The 19,225-nt window shown below is 42.2% G+C and overlaps 1 protein-coding gene across 2 annotated transcripts in view; it reads left to right on the top strand.

The window, feature by feature from the left end:
• The first annotated feature begins 1,361 nt into the window (after positions 1-1,361).
• The window catches only part of RPS6KA3 (ribosomal protein S6 kinase A3), a 76,211-nt gene continuing 58,347 nt past the window's right edge, over positions 1,362-19,225 (top strand). The window contains exons 1-2 of one of the 2 annotated variants that reach the window (XM_082767195.1): positions 1,362-1,598; positions 13,832-13,888. In XM_082767195.1, the coding sequence (XP_082623321.1) occupies positions 1,527-1,598; positions 13,832-13,888 (129 nt within the window). In that variant the 5' untranslated portion in view covers positions 1,362-1,526. The remainder of the gene's footprint in view (positions 1,599-13,831; positions 13,889-19,225) is intronic. The other variant, XM_082767194.1, reaches the window with a different exon arrangement.

The following is a 19,225-nucleotide window of genomic DNA, read 5'->3' as shown; positions in this document are numbered from 1 at the left end:
AAAAGGGAGGGTGATGCAAGTGAACAGGCAGTGAGCAAGGGGAGGGCACAGCTGCTTCTCCTGGCAGTAGCGAAGGCTTAAAGGGATCGTTCAACTCTGACCTTTTACTCCAGACATGAAAGCCTCTCAGCTGAAGCCTGATTCACCATGAGCAACTCCCCATCTACTCCTTCGTACCTCTTTGTAGACAGATATTTACGCTCACATAAATATAAAGTGGGATGAAAAAAATGCTACCCAGCAGAAACGGAAGTAGCCTGTGTTCACCACAATGACGCGTGCGTGGACAGGACATGCATTTGTGCACACACAAACAAACTGATTTTTAACTACCAGCACTCTAGCCGTGCCACACACACACACCAGAAAAAGGAAAAAAAAAAAAAAAATTTTACCTGCTATCAAAGTTGGAACAGCACAAGTTACCTGTAAAATCTGGACATGCTTTGGTACAGCGGGGGCTTTTCAAAATGATGTAGCCCTCTCAAACACTGCTCTGAAAACTCTGGCTTTGATAACAAGATGCTTGACATCCGTACCCCTCCTCAGTCGCTGGTCTAATGTTTCAAGGATTCTTCTGCGTCAGCCAAACTATCTGATGTTGCAAAAGGGTGGGTGTTTATTACAGCGCTTAACATCTTAAGAGAACCGTATGAGACTGCATACATTTGTGAATCTCAGCATACGTTTAAGTCAAGTGTTTGTGTACTAGCTAGCAGCTGAGGATGAAAAGGAGTAAAATAGGCACTCCTTTCAGAACCTGTGGGGCTTTTTGACAGCTTTATCTTCACGTCTCATGGCCTGCAGAAATATGACTTATCTGCTCTGAGCTAATTCTTACTCACACAGCCCAACCGCCGCTCCAACGGCGTTGATTTAAGAGCAGATTTCTGCATCTTAATTCCTTCCCCTCTTTGCCTAATGGTCCTCTGCACAGCGCTACGTCTCCCTCGCTTGCCCCCAGCACCTCCATCCCCTCTTCTGTTTACACAGACAAACTTTTAGCCTGCCCCCCACCACACACTCCCCCGACTCATTTCCCTGAGCAGCGCCAGCCCTCGGCGGGGCTTTCTGACAGCCCTGCGGGTCACGGCTCGGCTCGAACCGCGCTTAGCGGAGGTGACGGGCACAACCCTACAGAGGCACGGACTTCGGGGAGCCCCAGCCCGGCTGCTTAACGGGCGGGGGACCGGCGGGGACGAGCTAAAACCTCCGGCGGGCCCCTCCGCCGCCTCTCCCCCGGCACCTGCGGGGGCCGCCCCGCGGCGGGGCGCGCAGGCGCCGCTGGGCGGGCAGGTAGGGGCCGGGCGCCATGTTGTGAGCGGAAGCTGTGCCCGGGCGGCTGGGCCGGGGGGAGGGCGGAAGCGCGGCCCCGCCTGGCGGCGGGGAGGGACGGAGGGACAGCGGCTGCGGGCACCGCTCGCTCGCCGCCGCTACCGGAGCCAGAGCCGGCCGGGGCGTCCCGCGCCCTGCCGTAGGGCTCTCCGCCCCCGGAGCGCGGAGGCTGCGGGAGCGGCGCGGGGAAGATGCCCCTGGCTCAGCTGGCGGACCCCTGGCAGAAGATGGCTGTGGACAGCGCGGCCGAGAGCGGCGCGGAGGTACGGGGCGGGGGGGGGTGGAAAGTTGCGGGATGGGGGCCGGGAGCCGGCCCGCGCTGCCCCCCTCCGGGGCTCCGCGCTGCTCCCGGCCCGCGCTCTCCCTCCCTCCCTCCCTCCCTCCCCTTCCGCCCCCTGCCCCGGCGGGGAGCGACCTGCGGCCCTTTTGTTCCTCCTCAGGGGCTGGGGGCGGCTGCGGAGGGCCGAGAGGGGCCGGGGTCTGCCCCCCACCCCCCCGGTGCCCGTCGCACCCCGCGGGGTGGCGAGAGGGCGAGCGGGCGGGCGGGCTCCGTGCGCTCGGCGGCGGCGGCTGCGGGGAGCGTCCCCGGCAGGGAAGGCAGCGCCGTGCGGTTTCCTGCCCTTGTTAGGCAGTGCCTGCTCGCCGCCTGCCCCGCGATCATGTGAGCCGGGAGCCCGGGGGGTGCCCGCGGCTCCTTTGTGCTCTTTGTGCCCCCAGCGGGAGCCCACGGGGCTGGAGGCGCGGTGGCCGTGCTCGCCCTGCGGTCCCCCGGCAGCCCGCGGTGTTTCTGTGCGGGCTGATCGGGCTCGCACCTGGAAGGAAAGAGCCTCCCCTGACAGGGCAGCTTCCACCGGGCTCCGCTCCAGCTGACACGCAGCCAGCACGCTCCGAGTGATGCCCAGCGTGAAGCCTGTGGGCTCAGGCCAGCCCCCGGCGATTAGTCCGAGGCTAGGACTTACTCCTTAGGTGAGCAGGGCGGCGAGGGAGGCCGATGTAAAGTTTCCGCGCTCTCGGAGGTATTTGTCCTTCTGGTGCTTGTCTGCTCCGAGTGACCGCAGCTCTGGGAGTCGAAGGAATCCGCAGTTCTCATCTGACAGAGCGAGCAGACCTTTAAGTTGCTGCCAGCTGCTGGGGCTGCCCGCACGGAGTTGTGAAGCGGCTCGGTGACTGCTCCTTCTGAAGGGAGAGCAGCTACAGCAGTAGAGTGGTGCTCGGGGGAAGGTGGTGGGTAGAGGTGTTTCTGAAAGACTGCTTAGGCTGAGGGTTTAGAGGAAAGATCTTCACTGCTGCTTCAGACATCCACCACACTTACCACCTGTGCTTGATATAAGTAATAATTTCTGGCTTTATATGCCAGAAAGGCAGCAAAATAGATTGCTCCATTTGAAATGTGTGTACACGCATGATCAATTACACTTTGTTACTTGCTTTTTTAATATACTTCAGAACATGGTTTGTTTTTAAACCGCTGCCATGAACTTCTTGAAAAAAGTGTATTCCCTCTTCCTAAATACATTAACACTTAAAAAATATCGACACGTGTCTACGGTAGTTTATAAGACACCTAAAAATTCTCCAGGATCACTAACAAAACGTGGGACAGCAACTGAACTGACTGGTTTGCACCGTAAGGTGCTAGTCCAGAATAGATGACCAGCTCTTGAAAAGACCAGGCTGCACCTATAAAACTGTTTTAAACAAACCTCGAAAGGAAGAGTGAGGCTTAGAAAGGTTGCTTACTTGAAATTGTTTTTTTTAAGAGGAGATGTTCCGGTGAAAAGAGATATCTGTCAAATACATAAACAAATGACCTAAATACATAACTTAGAATTTCAATTTACATGTGTTGTGTTTATCCATAGTGTAGCAGTCTCATAATTACAGACCCTGTCCTGCAAGAGTGTCCTTGGGCAAAAATATTTTATACGTCCTCCTGGAAGCTCATTGTGATTTTAGTCATAGGTTGATAGTAGTAATGCCTTTAGCTGTAATAGTGAGGTAAAGAGTTTCCGCTAACGTTTCAAATGTGCTGACACAGCTCTTGTAACACCATCTTATCCACGTGGAATTATGAATTATTGAGCTTTAAAACTCAGCTCAGACACTTCCTTTGTCTTAACAACTCTCTGGAGTTTTATATTGGATTTTTTTTTTTAATTTGCTTCCCAGTGAAGCCCCGTATTCAGTTGTATGCCACTACCACTGAGGGGGTGATTTGCTGTGATAAGTGAGCAAATTCAGTAGGAGGAATACAGTACCTTTAACTAGTATTAGTTTTTCAGACAGTGTAGTTAACCATCAACAGCTGTTGCAACTGAGGTGTACAGGACAGCAGATCTGTAAAACGTGGTCCTTCTTAAGATATAATGCAAACAGTTCTTTAGATAAGATACGGATTTCTAGTTTTCAGAACTCAGTTGCAGGATTTCTGTTTCAACAGTTACAAATAGTTTGGTGATCTACAATGCATCTCTGACAGTGTTTTCAATGTGTAAACTTGTTGAACAATGCAATTTAAAGGAAATATATTAACTATTGTGGGATTTTTTTTTAACATTTCTTGTTTTAAATCAGAGCACCTTGAAAGCCCATAGAATTATACTGTCTTTTATTGACTCAGGGCTGACTCAAGATCTATAACAAGCACAGGTTTGTTTTTCATGGTGAAAATGTGCCTGTTTTTCAAGCCATCTGCTTTCAAGCAAATTAAGTATTGATGATTTGAATTTGTATTTGGATGTCTGAATAAGTAGCCTGAACCTCTGATCTGTACTCCCAGCTATGCATATTAATGTCGACTGGAGGAGAATGAGTACAGTTACAGCAGCCAAGTTTTGGACACCAGTATGTTGAAAGAGTTGGCCATGATAAGGAGATATCGCTTGCTAGGCATTCAGGGAAGCATTTGTGCCATCTATCTTTAGGAGTTTTAATTTAGGTGCTCTAAATTGGCTGTGGAGAAAGTTCAGTTTTTTCCGCTGCCCTCTATAGAGGGTTTATCATCACCTATTTAGGTACCTAAATAGAAGGTGTGAATTCTCTTTCTCAGAAATCCTTGTTTTTAGCTCCTGTATCCAGAATTTTATGAATCTTACACAAGACAATAGGTGCGAGCATTTAAGGGTCAAGTTGCTGCTTAAAAGAATCCAGCACGATGTAATTTTGGCTTTGTAATTCAGTTCTGATGTCAGTGTGACATTTCTTAAGTCGATGTATAGCTCTGGCCTGGACTCTGAAGTTCATCGGGTTTCTTGCTGCTGAGGCCAGGCAATCATCTGTTGGTTGTGATCCCCTCTGTACACCCTGTGCTGGTGTGTGTGCAATCAGTGCTAGATTTGTGCTCCACCACAACGGAGGCTGGATTTACAGTAAATTCTCGTGCAGTCCAGACAGACAAAAGCTGGAATGCTGAAGCAGGATCACCTAAAGGGGCTGGTCTGTGTGCGTTTTGGAGGCCATTCGTCATCTCTCCCTTGCAGTAAGAATTCCCAGCAGTGTCCTCACAGCACTCAGCTATCACTTCTGATGCAGGGCTGGTGTCCGTACGGTGGGTTCTGAGGTGTGGTGGTATTTTTTTCAGATCTGTCAAGTGAAATTTTCTTACTGTGTGTCAGAAGTGGCAAATGGCAGTATAATTCTCATCTAAATAAGCAGTTTACCCAGTATTCAGCAAACTACTGTGATAGAGACACAGATAGCAGTTGCTATATATATGTAAATACTGACTTGAAAAACATACTATCTGCATGAAAGATATTTAGGTGTTTTTTCAGCCCTTCAGATCCTTAATGGCTTGATTTTAACCTGTAGAATTTTTCAGTTTAGCAAATTACTGCTAAATGTGGCGTGGCAGAGAGATCTTGCTGTTGGATGGGTGGGACAGGAGGGGGCAGCTGCTTTGCTCAGCACCTCCACGCAGTGCTGCACGTTGGTTTCCTCGTGGAAGCTTTGATTTCTCAAATTGCTCTCTAAGTTTTCCTAGGGCATTGGCAGCTCTTAGCTCACAATTGTTTTTTCCGTTGTCGTGTACATAATATTTCTTGCCACAGTTGGGCATTTAACGCGCAGTAGATGGAAGCTGGCTGACGTGCTTGAAGGGTCATACTAGTTGTAGTCGTTTTCCATTCACAGTGCTTCACTTAGATTTACAATGATAGACAGACTAAGGTGGACATTGCATTATCTCTGCATATCAAAAAATATTAGCTTTATGAGTTGATTGATCCTGGGAACTGGCCAAGTTACCAACTTTAAGAACTCGTGCAATACACTGGTTTTGTTATTAAGATATAATTCATTGCAGTATTTCAATAGTAAAACACTTAAGCAGCTCTTCAGGCAACAGCAAAACCTTGTGGCTGTTTGTTTCCATTGTAGTGACTTCTCGTGGGGAAATAATTTAACCAGTAAAACTGGAGACGTTTCTCTTCAGGGAATTTTTATGTTTAGGCCAACTAAAGTGGTTAATTATTGCAAGTATTGTGCTAGATACTTGCATGCATGATGCCATGCTACTTATTCTCTCCTTACACTTGGAAATAAAACAAAACTCCTCATCCATTGGAAGGGGGGGGGGGGGGGGGAGAGTCCTGTTTAACAGATGGGAAAATGAGGTGCAACATCTTAGTGACTCTGTCTAGTGTAATTCCTGGGGTCTGTTCTAGATCTAGGAGATGAGTGCTGGTTTCCAGGGACCCACTCCAGCGGCTCAACCACAAAGTTACTGCTAGCTGCTCTTATCAGTAACAGATACCATATGCTCCCTTTGATGCAAGGAACCCCCTGTGGTATGCTTAATGCTCTGCTTAACTCTTTTTGGAGGATATGTTCTCTTTTTTTTTTTTTTTTTTTTTTTTTTAATTTGAGTGACACAATTGGATCGTGTAAAAAGTAGCATGTGTCTCCTAAATGACATTATCATCATCTAAGTCTGTTTTCTGACGTAACTTTGAAGGTTCCAGGTCTTTTATTAACATTTAATTTCAAGCATTAACTTACTGGAACAGTTTGTGTTTACTGTATGCAGAAGATGTGAGGCAATGGTTTTCTGTCATGCTTTTAAGTGTCCAGCAAATCATAGCTTTGAAAAATGCCTTTTGTTCTTCTTGAAGCCAAACTTGTTTGTCCCGAAGGCTCAGAAGTTAGTGGTTTCTTGATGTAATTAGATCACGATTAATATTATTTATGTTATTTCTTATAACTTGGTTGCCAAATTAGTTACTGTTAGAACTCAGACTCGCACGTTAATTTCTTTCACTCACAGAGGAGTATTCCTTCTCCTGTCCTCCAGCATTGCTCCACAGGCACCTTGGAAATCCATGATTTTAGGAAGTAGTGAAGTCGTTCCACACCTTAGTCTGTCTTCTAGAGTCTATTAAAATGGCTAAGTGACAAAATGAGCAGAAATGGGTGATGCTTTCCCTGACATCAACTAAATTTCAGCCTCTGACATTAATCATAAGAGACCATAATAAGCCCACTCTTCCCTTGGGAAGGAGCCAGGCAGGCATGGGGGGCTTTGGTGGGCCCTGCTGTGCAGCAGGCTGTGACGCAAAGTGTTTCTGCTTCCTGGTGCGACTACAGACTGCAGTGGGACCGTGTGCTGGAGGTGCTTGGGGCACTGGTAGCAGCAGGGAAGGGGTTCATGCTGTTTTCCTGCGTGTGGCAGTGGTCTGGATGTATTGACGTCAGTGATTTCTGCCTGCTTATCTCTTCCTTTTTGAAGCAGATGAACAGATAATAGGTGGTGTGTGTTTTACTAATGCTGCTGAACCTCTGTGTTATGGGTAATAATTTGTCTCCCATGTAGGTAGGGAACTAAATGAAAATCACTCATCCCTCTTTTATTTCCTCTCCTGAGCAACTGAACATACGTAATTTGGAGCTTGTTTTAGCTATAGAAAGCAGTTGGCCTGGACAAAGGTTTTATGATACTATATGTTTGGCATCTTGGATAATGCCATGCAACTTGCCTGGCTTGAAGCTGAGTTAATTCAGGGAATTAAAGTCACTGAAAGCTGCAAACTCTTTTTTAGTTCTCTTTTGTCACCTAGCTTGGCACAGGGCTGGCCAAGTGCCAAGGGCAATTTAGTAGGAAAGGGACTGCTTTTCTGTGGCAGCTAGGCCACAGTCATACTCGAGTTGTATTTGTACTCTGTACTTCTGAGTCATGAGATAAGTGGCACTGTAAAGTAGATAAAGTTCAGGTTAAAGTTGTCCAAGTATCATAACTTTAGGAAGTTATTGGGCTCCATACCCAAATAATGTCTGTTAATGGCTTGTGTCTGAGCTTGCTTGCCTGCAGAAAGGCAAGTGTTGGAAGTCCTGCCGCTGCTCCTAACGCTCAGCAAAAAATCAGTCACCTCAGTCGATAAAGTTTATAGGGAATTATGTGCAGTTAATGGAAGTTGAAGTCGCAGAGTTTTATGTAAAAAAGTACTAGCAGTATTTCTTTCATAAAAATAAGCACTTGCACGTTTTTGTTTTTGTGGAAATTAAAGAAGTTTTTTCAACTCCTTTGTACTATTTTTAACAGTATATGCAAAATACATTGAATGTATACGATGAGACAACAGCTAAAGAAAATCTGAGATGATAGCTCACATAATTAGCCTTATTCAGGTTAGGATTAAGGTAAGTGCTTTGGATGTGTGTGGTTCCCTAGCAGGGGAGTTAGGGCATGAGTCAATTCAGGTTCTGTTAAGGCCCTAGATTTTAGTTAAGAACTAAAATTAATCTTCAGTAAAGAAGTCTTTACAATCTAAGAAGGAGTTACACATAAACATCTTGAGTGATGTTTTAGGAATAGCCGATCACGCCTTGGTGCGCTGAGATAGGTTGGATGACCTCTCAAGGTCCCCTCAGTCTATTTTCAACTATTTTTCTGTGGACCTAAGAATTTTTTCTCAGAGTTTCTAAGCATTGCTGCTTAGAATAGCAAGTTTAAGCATGTGCAGCTTGAAAGGCTTTTACTGAATATAGTTCCACGCAGTGCCTTCTTTTACCAGCAGCAAATTTGTTATGAACGTTTCAGAGGGAACACCGCATTTTGTGCTGCTTTGAAACAAGCCGGAAGCTTTGTTACAGCTTCACTCGGGTCAGGGATTGCAGGGTTCTTGAACTGTGTTTGCCAGTTGAGTCCCCTGAAAACACCAGAGAGCAAAAGGTCTTGGATCTGCGTATGATCAATGTTTTATTGGATAAATGATACAGAAAATAGATTTAGAAACATTTATTTTTGGTATCTTAAACTTGGTTTTCAGAAGGTTTAGAGGAAATAAAAAGTTTTCATTAAATTCTGTAACTGGCGAAAATTGTTGGGTAAGTTTGAAGGTTTTGGTAGGTAAAAACTAGGAATTACCTGGGAGAATCTTCAGACATTCAGGTAACTTACCTAAATTCTCCTTCCAAAGAGTAATTAGATTATCACCTACGTCACATACTAGCCTTTTATAGTTTCTAACTACTGATTTTTACACCATGTGATTCAGACCTCTTATCTTGTCTGCTTATTTACACACTTAAAATGTCATCCTGCATTGATTTACGGTTCGTAAGTCTTTATTTGTACACTTGTAAACTCTAAGTCTATAGCACTTTTGTTTTACAACATCTTAATTAGTGTGTATAGTTCTGCTAAAAGGCACCAATTACATGGAATATTCAGTAGTCATATAATATGCTGAAGTCCACTAGTAGTAGACTGGTTACTGATTTATATGCTCAAGCCTAATATTAATCATTAGGGAATACTAAGATTAATGGAAGAAAAACTGTACCAAAAGCAATAACTGCTGTTATTTTCATAAGGGTATTTAAAACAACTGACAAATGGAGTTGGGAGGAAAAAGTTAAAATGTTTGGCAGAGAGGCTACTTAAGCATCCTAAAATAATCTAGCAATAGTCTAAACACAGAACAAAGATGCTCTGGGGAAGGAAGAGGTTATGTGTTGGTGTTTAATATTCAACAAGCTTCATGGTCAAACACACATTCTTCAGGAAGAAAATAATAAAATCTATTAAAACTGTATGTAAAAACATCCAGATCAGAGAAGTCCATATTAACAAAACTTTGAATGGAGATACCAAACTAAATATAAACTTTAAGTGTATACTAAGTGTATACTGTCTGTAATAATACTGATGAAAATAATCGGAAAAATAGGAGAAGTGAGCACTACAGGACACAAATGTTTTGTCTATTTAATATTTCAATTAGTGATTTAGATACTTGTAAAGAACTGTGTAGTGGGAATGATGGGTACCTAACATTATTATTAAATAAAGTATACTGTGCTAAATTGCAAATGCCAAATTGCAGTTACAGATGCTCTTTCAGGTATTTTACGTACGAGATTACAAACATAGATCCAGTGCCAATCAGTTGAATGTACCTGTTTTATTGTGCAGATGCCCAAGTTTGTACTGTTGCAAACTTGATTATAACTAAAAGAAAAATTACAAGTCCCATTAGGACTGTTGATCAATATACAGTTGTAGTGTAGAGTGCAGGCTATCCCATGCTTCACAAAAGTGTTTAATTGATTGTGAGCTAGATGTGGACTGCATTTCTGGATGTACTCACTTATTACAAAGGGTTTACTATGGTTATGTCTTCTCAATATCAGTCCCCAAACCTATGCTGCCACTTGTTGCCTCTTCATCTCTTCCAGCACAGTTATTTATGGGCATGTAGTCAAGAGTAAAATGGTCTGAATTTAACACACACACACAATTAAACACACACACACACAAAATTAAACTGCTTACTTGCCCTGCAAACTCAGGTGTAAGAATTTCAGTTTCAAACCTGTAGCCTTTGGTTGTTAGAAATACTGAAGGTTGACATTCATATACCAACTGGCTGATGCAGGTTCTCTAAGGATTGTCTGCTTTATGCCTGGTCAGGGAACCTGAAGGATCTCCTTTGTGTTCCTGTCTACGTGCCTTCAGGAAAATTGCTGGAACCTAACTGTGTTTAAGTATTCTACCAACTTAATGAAATGTGGCAACAGGTTTAAAAGCTTTGGGGAATGAAATTTACCTCCAACAACAGGGCTGTTTCCACTGGAAGTTAGAGTAGGAAATTGTATTGTAGTGGACTGGATAGCATTTTATAGATTACCTTTATAAGGGGTGTGTGCCCTCACTTCAGTGGTGTAATTTGAATGCTGACGTGTTTAGGTGATAAGTAGAAGTTTTTTGTAGACCTTTTATATTGTTTTTATTACAGTTCTCTTGTGCTGTCATCTGAAACACCTGGTACTCACTGCTTTTGGAGTTAGGGTACTGGAAATAACCAGATATTTGGTCTATTCTGCTTGCTTGGCATCCCTGCTACAGCAACGGTGCAGCTGAAGAATAATCAAGGTCTAGAGTCTTTTGAAATAAATCAATCTGTGCATGTAAAAGATGCATTCAGCCTTCTCTTACCCTGTATTCTTCAGACTATTATATCTAGTCCCAGTCTGTTATCTCATTGAGACGTGTCCTTGGCTCTAATTAAATACTAGAGCAAGTTCAGCCTAGCAAGAGGGAACTTATTTCATTCACTCACCTCTTAAGCATGCTGCTGATTTTGTTCCTCGAAGTGTTTAAATATTGTCACTTCCAATGTGAACTTTTTGGCTTTACATCTTAACTCTTCAGAAATGCAGTACAGTTTGTGGACCTTCTGAATACACAGCTGCTTTCTATTTAGTAGTATCTCAACTAACAACAACAAACCATAAATCACATCTACATATTCTTCTTTACCTTACATGGCTCAGGCTGTTCCAAGCAAAACTGGTTCTACCATCCAGTGATTCCTTAGCATAATCATTGTTTGGGGAGACTTGTTTAAAAAGATCTTGCTAATCTGGTGATCTGGCTCAGACACGGCTGCATAGCATACATGCTGACTTCTTGAGTTTGTTCGTGCTGCCAGCAAGCGTGTTTGGAATCCATTTATTGAATTCATGTGAAAAGTAACTGAAAGCAATGCAGGATTAGACAGGGAAACCAGATTGTACAACCCAGTTTATCTGTGATGCGAAAACTTTCTGCTTTTTGTTTCTTCTGGTAGACTGATGTTGAAGTCAGTGGGGTTACAGATTAGAGCTGTCTCAAAAAGCAGTTGATCTCAATTTTTTTGTCTTCAAAGAGAGGTTTGTCTCAAGTTTCTTGAAAGTGTTCCACTTTCAACTATTTTATAGTTGCCTTAAAATAGTAAAAGTGAGATCTTAAGGCTTAATGTTTAGTAACGTCTTACTTAACCTGCAGTTAATGTACATTATTTTTCAGTGGAATGACTGTTGTAGCAGAAGTCACTGTTTCTGCATGTGGAGTCAGTTTAGAGCAGATGGCTTTGATACACAAGTTGCCCTAGTTTAGGCCCCTGAGTTTAGCCATCATTAGTTGTCAGGACATTATAAACTCCTCCTTTCAGGCTGAAGTCAATTGTCTTGTTCTGCTGTTTTTCTGCTTGTGTGTTTTTTTTTGTTTCGTTTTGTTTTTTTCCTATTGACAAGATCCTCTGGAAGCTATCTTGTGGCATGAATAGAGTACAGAGATACGTAGCTAAAATGCAAATGCTAATTTAACTTTAATGTATGCTATAGATTTGAGAAAAGGGAAAGTCTGTGACTTGATAGAAATGGCATATGTATAAACAATTATGCTTCCTTGTAAACAAGCTTTATTGGAAACGCTCGTTTCTGTAACTTAGATAAGCTGGTGTTCTTACGGTCTTCTGTTTGATAATTTCATTTTTTTTGTGTATCTTAAAGAAGAATAATACAATCTCTGCTATTATGCTCTAAGCAGAAGATACTACAGAAAGGGAAGCTTAGGTTCTTTGGAACATTGTCTTAGCAAATAACCCCTAACTGTACAATTAGAAGATATATTCTGACTGCTCTTAACAGTGAATTTAATAAAAATAGTAACCTGTAGTAACCTGTGAAAGTAACTTGTAACCTCTGTGGTAACATGTGAAGCTGGTTTTTACTACTCCTTCCTTCATGGAAACATGGTGTCTAACCAGAAGTCTCTAAAATCTTTCCAAAGTCAGTTCAGATGAGAAAATGGCAGTGTTATCATGTGAGCTCTGCACTGGAGACAGAATCAGCTGGGCCCTCTCCTTTCCTCCCATTAAAACAAAACAAAAAAAAAGCCTGTGATATATTTGGGCATATATTTGGGCAATCCATAATTCTCATAATCTAGCTTTATCCAGTTGTATCTTTCAGCAAAAAATGCACAGGGAAAAACTTGTTAGGAAGCTGGTAATCGTCATTTGGTATGCTTGGCGTATCTGGAGGCTGCGATTCGTAAGTTGCTGAGGTTTAATCTGTTTTTTTCATAGAAAATATTCTCCTCCAGCCACTTGCAAGCCAGAAGACTGTGTTGATCAGCAGCTGTTACAGCAGAACACAAGGAAGGTTCCACCCAAGAAGTCTGTTGAAAAACGGAACTGTGGGAAGGAACTTGCAGGACGAAACTCAAATCTCTGAACCCTGCTTAGCAGCTTTTCGTAGCTTTCTGGCATTTAGAAAATATGTGTCCATGTAACTTTTTCAGTAGATAAAGTTCTGTGAAAATAGATTAATTAGGCTTTGTGTTCTTTGGGAAAACAATGCAAAAATGGAAAAAACTTTGCCTCCACTGGTACTGGAGGACACGGCTATTTGGGGTATTTTTTCATTTGTTTCAAAAAGAACGTTAAATTTTGTAAAACTTTAAGAGCAAGCAAAGATTTAAAGCCCCAGGTGATATTCTTTACCACACCTTAGGAAACATATTTTTCCTTACAGCTTGCTAATATACATATCACTCTAAGTCTTTCTGGGAAAAAATGCCACTGAGAGATTCCCCAAGTAGTAACCACTGCCAAGGAAAAGAAAGCATCTGTTAACCAAGAAGGCATTCAGGCTTTTTCACATTTGAAAGCTTTTTAGAATGGTCTTTAGGAATGTACTAAAAGTAGTGAGTGGACCGTTTTGTTAGCCAGCAACTGTAAGCATTTGTAGTTTTTTATAAGTATATAGTGTAGTTATAAATGTTCTTGTAGTACTCATGGCAGAGTAAGGACTGACTGTTGCCACACAAGGTACTAGTCTAAAAAAGAACCTGTTTATCTGTTCTTTGATGTGGCTTTTTGCTGCTCAGTCTCTATTGGATTTATTTGCTTTTGAAGAGGTTGTAGTAATAGAAAATAATCTCTAGCTTTGTAGTAGTCAGACTTAAAATGCCAAGTTGTTTTTACATGTTTCTTACTGTGAAATTCATCCGATTCCGTCGTACATAAGGATCAGAGTGGCATGGCACCATGTGCCAGCCATAGGCAGCCTTTTGTGCCCACTTCCAATGAATCATTTTTTTGTTTTGTTTGACAATATGTTGAAGAGAACTCTTGACCCTATAGAGGAACATGCTGTATAAGCCCATCGGCAATGTGTATTTCTGTAGCTGGATTCAGCACCTCTATTAACTTGCTGTGTCTGTTTTTTACAGAATGGACAGCAAATTGTGGATGAACCTATGGGAGAAGATGATATCAACCCACAAACTGTGAGTAAAAGATGGTTGTAATAAAGATAGTACTGTATTTTGGCACACTGGTATCACAGTTTGCAGGCACTGTTGTTTAGGCTTACTTGACAAGAAGCTTACTTAAGCCAATGTAGGATCCTGATACTTTTAAGAGTTCTTTATCACTGGCTCTTGTCTGATGTGGTATCCTACTGTTTGTTCTGATGAACTTTCATGCTTTCCATACTATTTTTAGTATGAGGTAGAAAGCACAAAACTGAATATGGTAGAAATTATAATTGGACTGGGGAGTGAGAAGTCTTGAAAGTAAAATGTGGCTACGTAGAGCATTCCTGAACAAGGAGGGAGGTTGAGTTCCTCTGTTCTTATCCTTGCAAACCTTAAAACTGGTGGTTCTTTTTTTTTTTTTTTATTGCTCACTTTTTCCTAGTGCCAGTGAGCAAAGCACTTCATTGCCTTCTGTTAGTCTCATCAGTGCATAGGTGAAAATATTCTACATCTGTGAGTTCCAGAATGTGCTTTATTAATAGTTAAGATTTCAGTTGTGGTCATGTCACAACAAATGATTCTCTCATGGTTAAATTCCATGTAGATTCCATTGCAGATGCATGTGTGCTTACTGTATGAAATCTGATTCTTTCAGAGTGACGGCATATACCATAGCTTCTCCCCGTCTAGTTTGGTATGTAAGGTGTACAGCAGCTCTCGCCTTTGTTTTTTCTGTACTGTTGGGAGATTTTTTGGCAGTGTTTGTCTTTGCTGTTTCATTGTTAGTGTTGGTCATTTCTTATTGTCTTTCTTGACCTGTGCGAAACTAGAATATTTGCATAATAAGTCTTTATTAACCTGGAAGATTTTCTGCGTCCTTTCCACATAGATTATTAGGATTATACTAAACCAAGACATTAAGTTTTAAGTCGTCTTCCTGTGTTTGTTTCCAGCTGAAAAGTTTAGATATGTCTCTCTGGAGTGCATTCAAGAATAGCAAAGCTAGTCAATTGAGGCACAGTGGTTTCTTAATTCTTTTCTTTGTGGGTTCCAGTTTTGCTCTTCTGACGCTATTTTGGCTACTTGATGTGGAAAAGAACTTATGTTTATTAGTTCAGAGCTAACAAATCTAAAGGGATCCAGAAAAGTTTGTAGAGAGATACTTGAAGATGAAAGCTGTAGGTGTCAGTTTAGCTGGTGACTTAAGACCGTTCTCTCTTGGATGAGTTGCTAAATTCTGAAGCATGCACAGTAGAAACTTTCATAGTGGAAGAAGAGCCAAAGGCTAAGGCTGAACTATTAATACAGATCTGACGTGTTTGCTGTAAATCAATCTGAAGAGTAAACAGAGTGCTTTGAACCAATACGTTGTGAAGTACTTACTGGAACAAAGTGGTCCTTCTGAGCTTGAACTGGCAGGTGAACACAAAAAGAAGTATCTATCCTTTTTCTTTCTTCCCCATAACTTTTTTTTTTTTTTTAATTTCAGTTATCCATAAATTATAAAAGCCTGTACCTTAGTCCTCCCTGCTTTTCAGTTTCAGTAGTCTTTCAAGGGAAGACCCAGGGTGAGGAAGGACCATGAAGCTGCGGTTTCTTTTGCTCTTGTTATTGAGAGGCATTAATCAGACATTCTTAACCCAGGCTTTTTGAACATAGGGCTGGCTGCTAAAGATCACAGTCCAGAAGGTTCATACGTAATCTGTAGAAGGTCCTTATCTTCATATCAGACTTGCAGTTTACAAAATCTCGTGATGTGGAGATATGAGTGACTTCAAGTTTCTTCATGTAATCCCTGTGACTTTCTCAGCAAAGAAGGCAACTTTAGTATTTATCTGGAGTTTTGTGTCAGACAGCACTAGCTGACTGGTAGACTTGGTGATAAAAGGGCCTTACTGATAAAACACAATTTTTGGAACTCCAGATATGGTTGAGGTATCATAGAATCACAGAAAAGTCTGGGTTGGAAGGGACCTTAAAGATCACCCAGTTCCAACCCCCCTGCCATGGGCTGGGACACCTCCCACCAGACCAGGTCGCCCAAAGCCCCATCCAGCCTGGCCCTGAACACCTCCAGGGATGGGGCATCCACAGCTTCTCTGGGCAGCCTGTGCCAGGGCCTCACCACCCTCTGAGTGAAGAATTTCTTCCTTATATCCAATCTAAATCTATCCACTTTCAATTTAAAGTCATTACCCCTTGTCCTACCCCTACACCCCCTGACAAAGAGTCCCTCCCAACTTGCCTGTAGGCCCCCTTTAGGCGCTGGAAGGCCACTATAAGGTCCTAGTGGAGCTTTCGCTTCTCCAGGCTGAACAACCCCAACTTCCTCAGCCTGCCTTCATAGGAGAGGAAGTACAACATATTGGAGTTCATATGCTGATACTGCATGTTGTGCAGACCTCAGCTTGTGATTTAGATGGTCAAACCTCTTTCCATCTATGCAAATGGGTATAATTACAACGTTCATAGCAGCTTACCTTTCTGCTGAAGTTGTGAGCAGAGCCATTTTAGATAATCAGTGAGTTGTCTTTTCCATGCTTGCGTAGTAGTAGTAGATGTAGCTCTTAAGCTGATGTGAAAAGTCAGAGATTGAAAGCCTGTGCTATGTAACCACTTCTGATTCCTCCTCATAGCATGCAGGGCTCCTATGTCTTTAACACAGGGTGAAGAAACAAAGGATGTGCTCACAGGTGACTTGGAAGTAGTGTGGTGTTAGAGTTGAAGGAATATAATAAGGCAACAGCAAAAGGGGATCGTTTGTTCTACGTATTCTGCATAACGTAGGCTGTAGTGCTTACTTGAATTCTTTTTTTATCTAAAATGTTTCTTTCGGAAAAAATACTCAGTTTCAGTTGAAATCTTAGTAACAGTGATGAATGAGCTCAAATACTCATTGATATATTCTGACTATTGCCATTTCTTGATAACATTTTATTTATTTTTATTAACTTCACCTTCTACCTGTGAGCCTTTTTGTTACACGTTTATCCACTAAAATGATATTTTCTGTAGTATTATATTGGGTTTACATAACAAGGTTTTAGTAGTGGAAGGGGTGGCCTCTCCTGAGAAGAGACTGGGGGTTATCCCCATGCTAGATAGCTGGTTCCAAAACACAACCACTGCTGGTTATTGCTGTGCCCATCGGTGATTCTCATGGTGCCTCTGTGATGACATATTTATGGAAGGGTTAAAAAAATGTTGAACAGCAGTAGTGAGAGAGGAGTGACGAAAAATGTGAGGAAACAACTCTTGCAAAGGTCAGTGAAGAAGGAAGGAGAAAAGGCACTCCGTGTCAGAGCAGAGATCCCCTAGCACTCAATGGAGAAGACTGTGATAAAGTCTGTGGTGAAGCTGCCCATGAAGGACCATGTTGGAGCAGGTACCACACTGCAGGCCGTGGAGGACCCCAAACTGAAGCAGGTAGAGATACCCTGGAGGAAGCTGCAGCCATGCAGTAACAGGCTCCTGGCCTATGGAGAGGAGCCCATGGCTGTAGTAGGAGGTCTGACAGGAGCTGTGGCCTGTGGGATGCCCACACTGGAGCAGTCTGTTCCTGAAGGTCTGCATCCCCTGGAAGAGACCCATGCTTGGGGCAGTCAGTGTTTCATGGTAGGGATCCCACGGTGGAGCATAAGAGAAGTATGAGGAAGGAGCAGCAAAGACAAAGTGTTGGGAACTGACCGCAACCCCCATTCCCAACACCTTGTGCCGTTCAGGGGTCACAGGGAAGAAGGATGTGGAAAAGTAAGAAGTGAAGTTAAGAGTTAAGCCTGGAAATAAGGTATTTTTAGTTTTGTCTTTTGTTTCTTGTTGTCCTACTCTATTTTTAATTGGCAATGAATTGATCTTCCCCCAGCAGTCTGTTTTGCCAATGACAGTGAATGGTAGGCTATCTCCCTGCCTTTATTTCAACCCACAAGCTTTCGTACCTCTTATTTTCTTCTTCTGTGCCATTGATAAGGGGGAGCAAAAGCATGACTTGGTGCGTATCAGGCAGCCAGTCAAGGTTAGCCCACCACAATTATCAGATTTCTCTTTCAAGATTTAATAACTGTAGGATTACTTACAGGTGGTTTGCTGTACTTTCTTCAGACACTTCCAAACCCTTACTTTTCTTGGGGGAAGCAACCTATTTAACTATGATTGCAGCCATTAAAAAAAAAAAAAAACTCTAATATTCTTTCTGTGATGCTTGAGCTGTTTGATTGTTTTAGCATTTTAATCCTTCAGACTAGTATTTTAGTTTTTTGGTTTTGTTTTTTTTTTGTTTGTTTGTTTTTGGTTTTTTTTTTTCATATATTGCTAGGTTGTGGTGAATAAAGCCAAATTGTTTTAAATCACTGCTGACAATCTTTTTTTTTTTTTTTTTGGGTAGGTTTTTGCTTCCCTAAAAAAAAAAAAAAAAAAACCTACAGCTGCTCAGTTATAGCAGGAAGGTAGTCTTTGATTGTCAGCTATTAAAATACTACCTCAGCTGAGATGCAATAGATTTCTTTGTGATTCATGTCTGTTTTGGCATAAGATAAAGACTAATGTTAAAATGGCGCTGAAACTCATTTTAATTCTTCTGTTTGACCTTGTGTCTAAAACGGCTTATGTGGTTACTGATAATCCATGAAATTTCTCTGCTGTAACTTGAGGACAGTAGCATGAACGGGCCTAGCATGTGTAGACTCTTGTACATCAGGTCAGAAGACAAAATATTCTCACAGTTGTGTAATGTATGCAAGCTCAGGATAGAGAGTTGCCACAGCTCTGTGGAGAGAAGAGGGTGAAAGCTTGAAATAATGCATCCTTTTGCAGTGTCAATGTATGAATAGTATGCTGATAATGCAAATTGGATAAGAAGTTTAAAACAAATGTAGAAGTCTAATGCAATCCTGTTTGCATAGGAAGTCTCCCTAGTATTGTGCATATCAAAAGATAAGTTTCAAATTGTTAGATCCCTGTTCTTTCGCCCAAAAGTGAAGTTAATGGACAGGTGAGTCTGAGTTGCACAGATTTGTTTCAAACTCAGTGGTTTGTCGTAAGAAAAGCAGCAGATTTAAGGTTACATACCTATTTCTGAGGAGTCCAAGGTGCTGTATAGTTCAGCGTTGTTCCTCTTAAAAGAGGAATCACTCAATATTCCAGTTTTATTACAATTAATATACTGGTTATATCTAGCTTCATAACTTAAGTCAACATTTAATATCTGATGAATGTCATAAATAACCTGGGCCCGGCAGGAAATAAATGCAAGAACAAATACACTGGCTGAAGTTTGACCTGATGTGAAAGCTTAAGTGAAGATTACTGAAAAAGGGAAGCAATTTAAAGCCTTTTATTTGCTACCTTTCTCACTCTTGTGCTATCTACTGT

This window comes from Aythya marila (assembly GCF_965140915.1).
Source record: "Aythya marila genome assembly, chromosome: 1".
Classification (NCBI taxonomy): domain Eukaryota; kingdom Metazoa; phylum Chordata; class Aves; order Anseriformes; family Anatidae; genus Aythya; species Aythya marila.
Note: the sequence above shows the minus strand (reverse complement) of the source record. Positions and strands in the feature narration are given on the sequence as shown.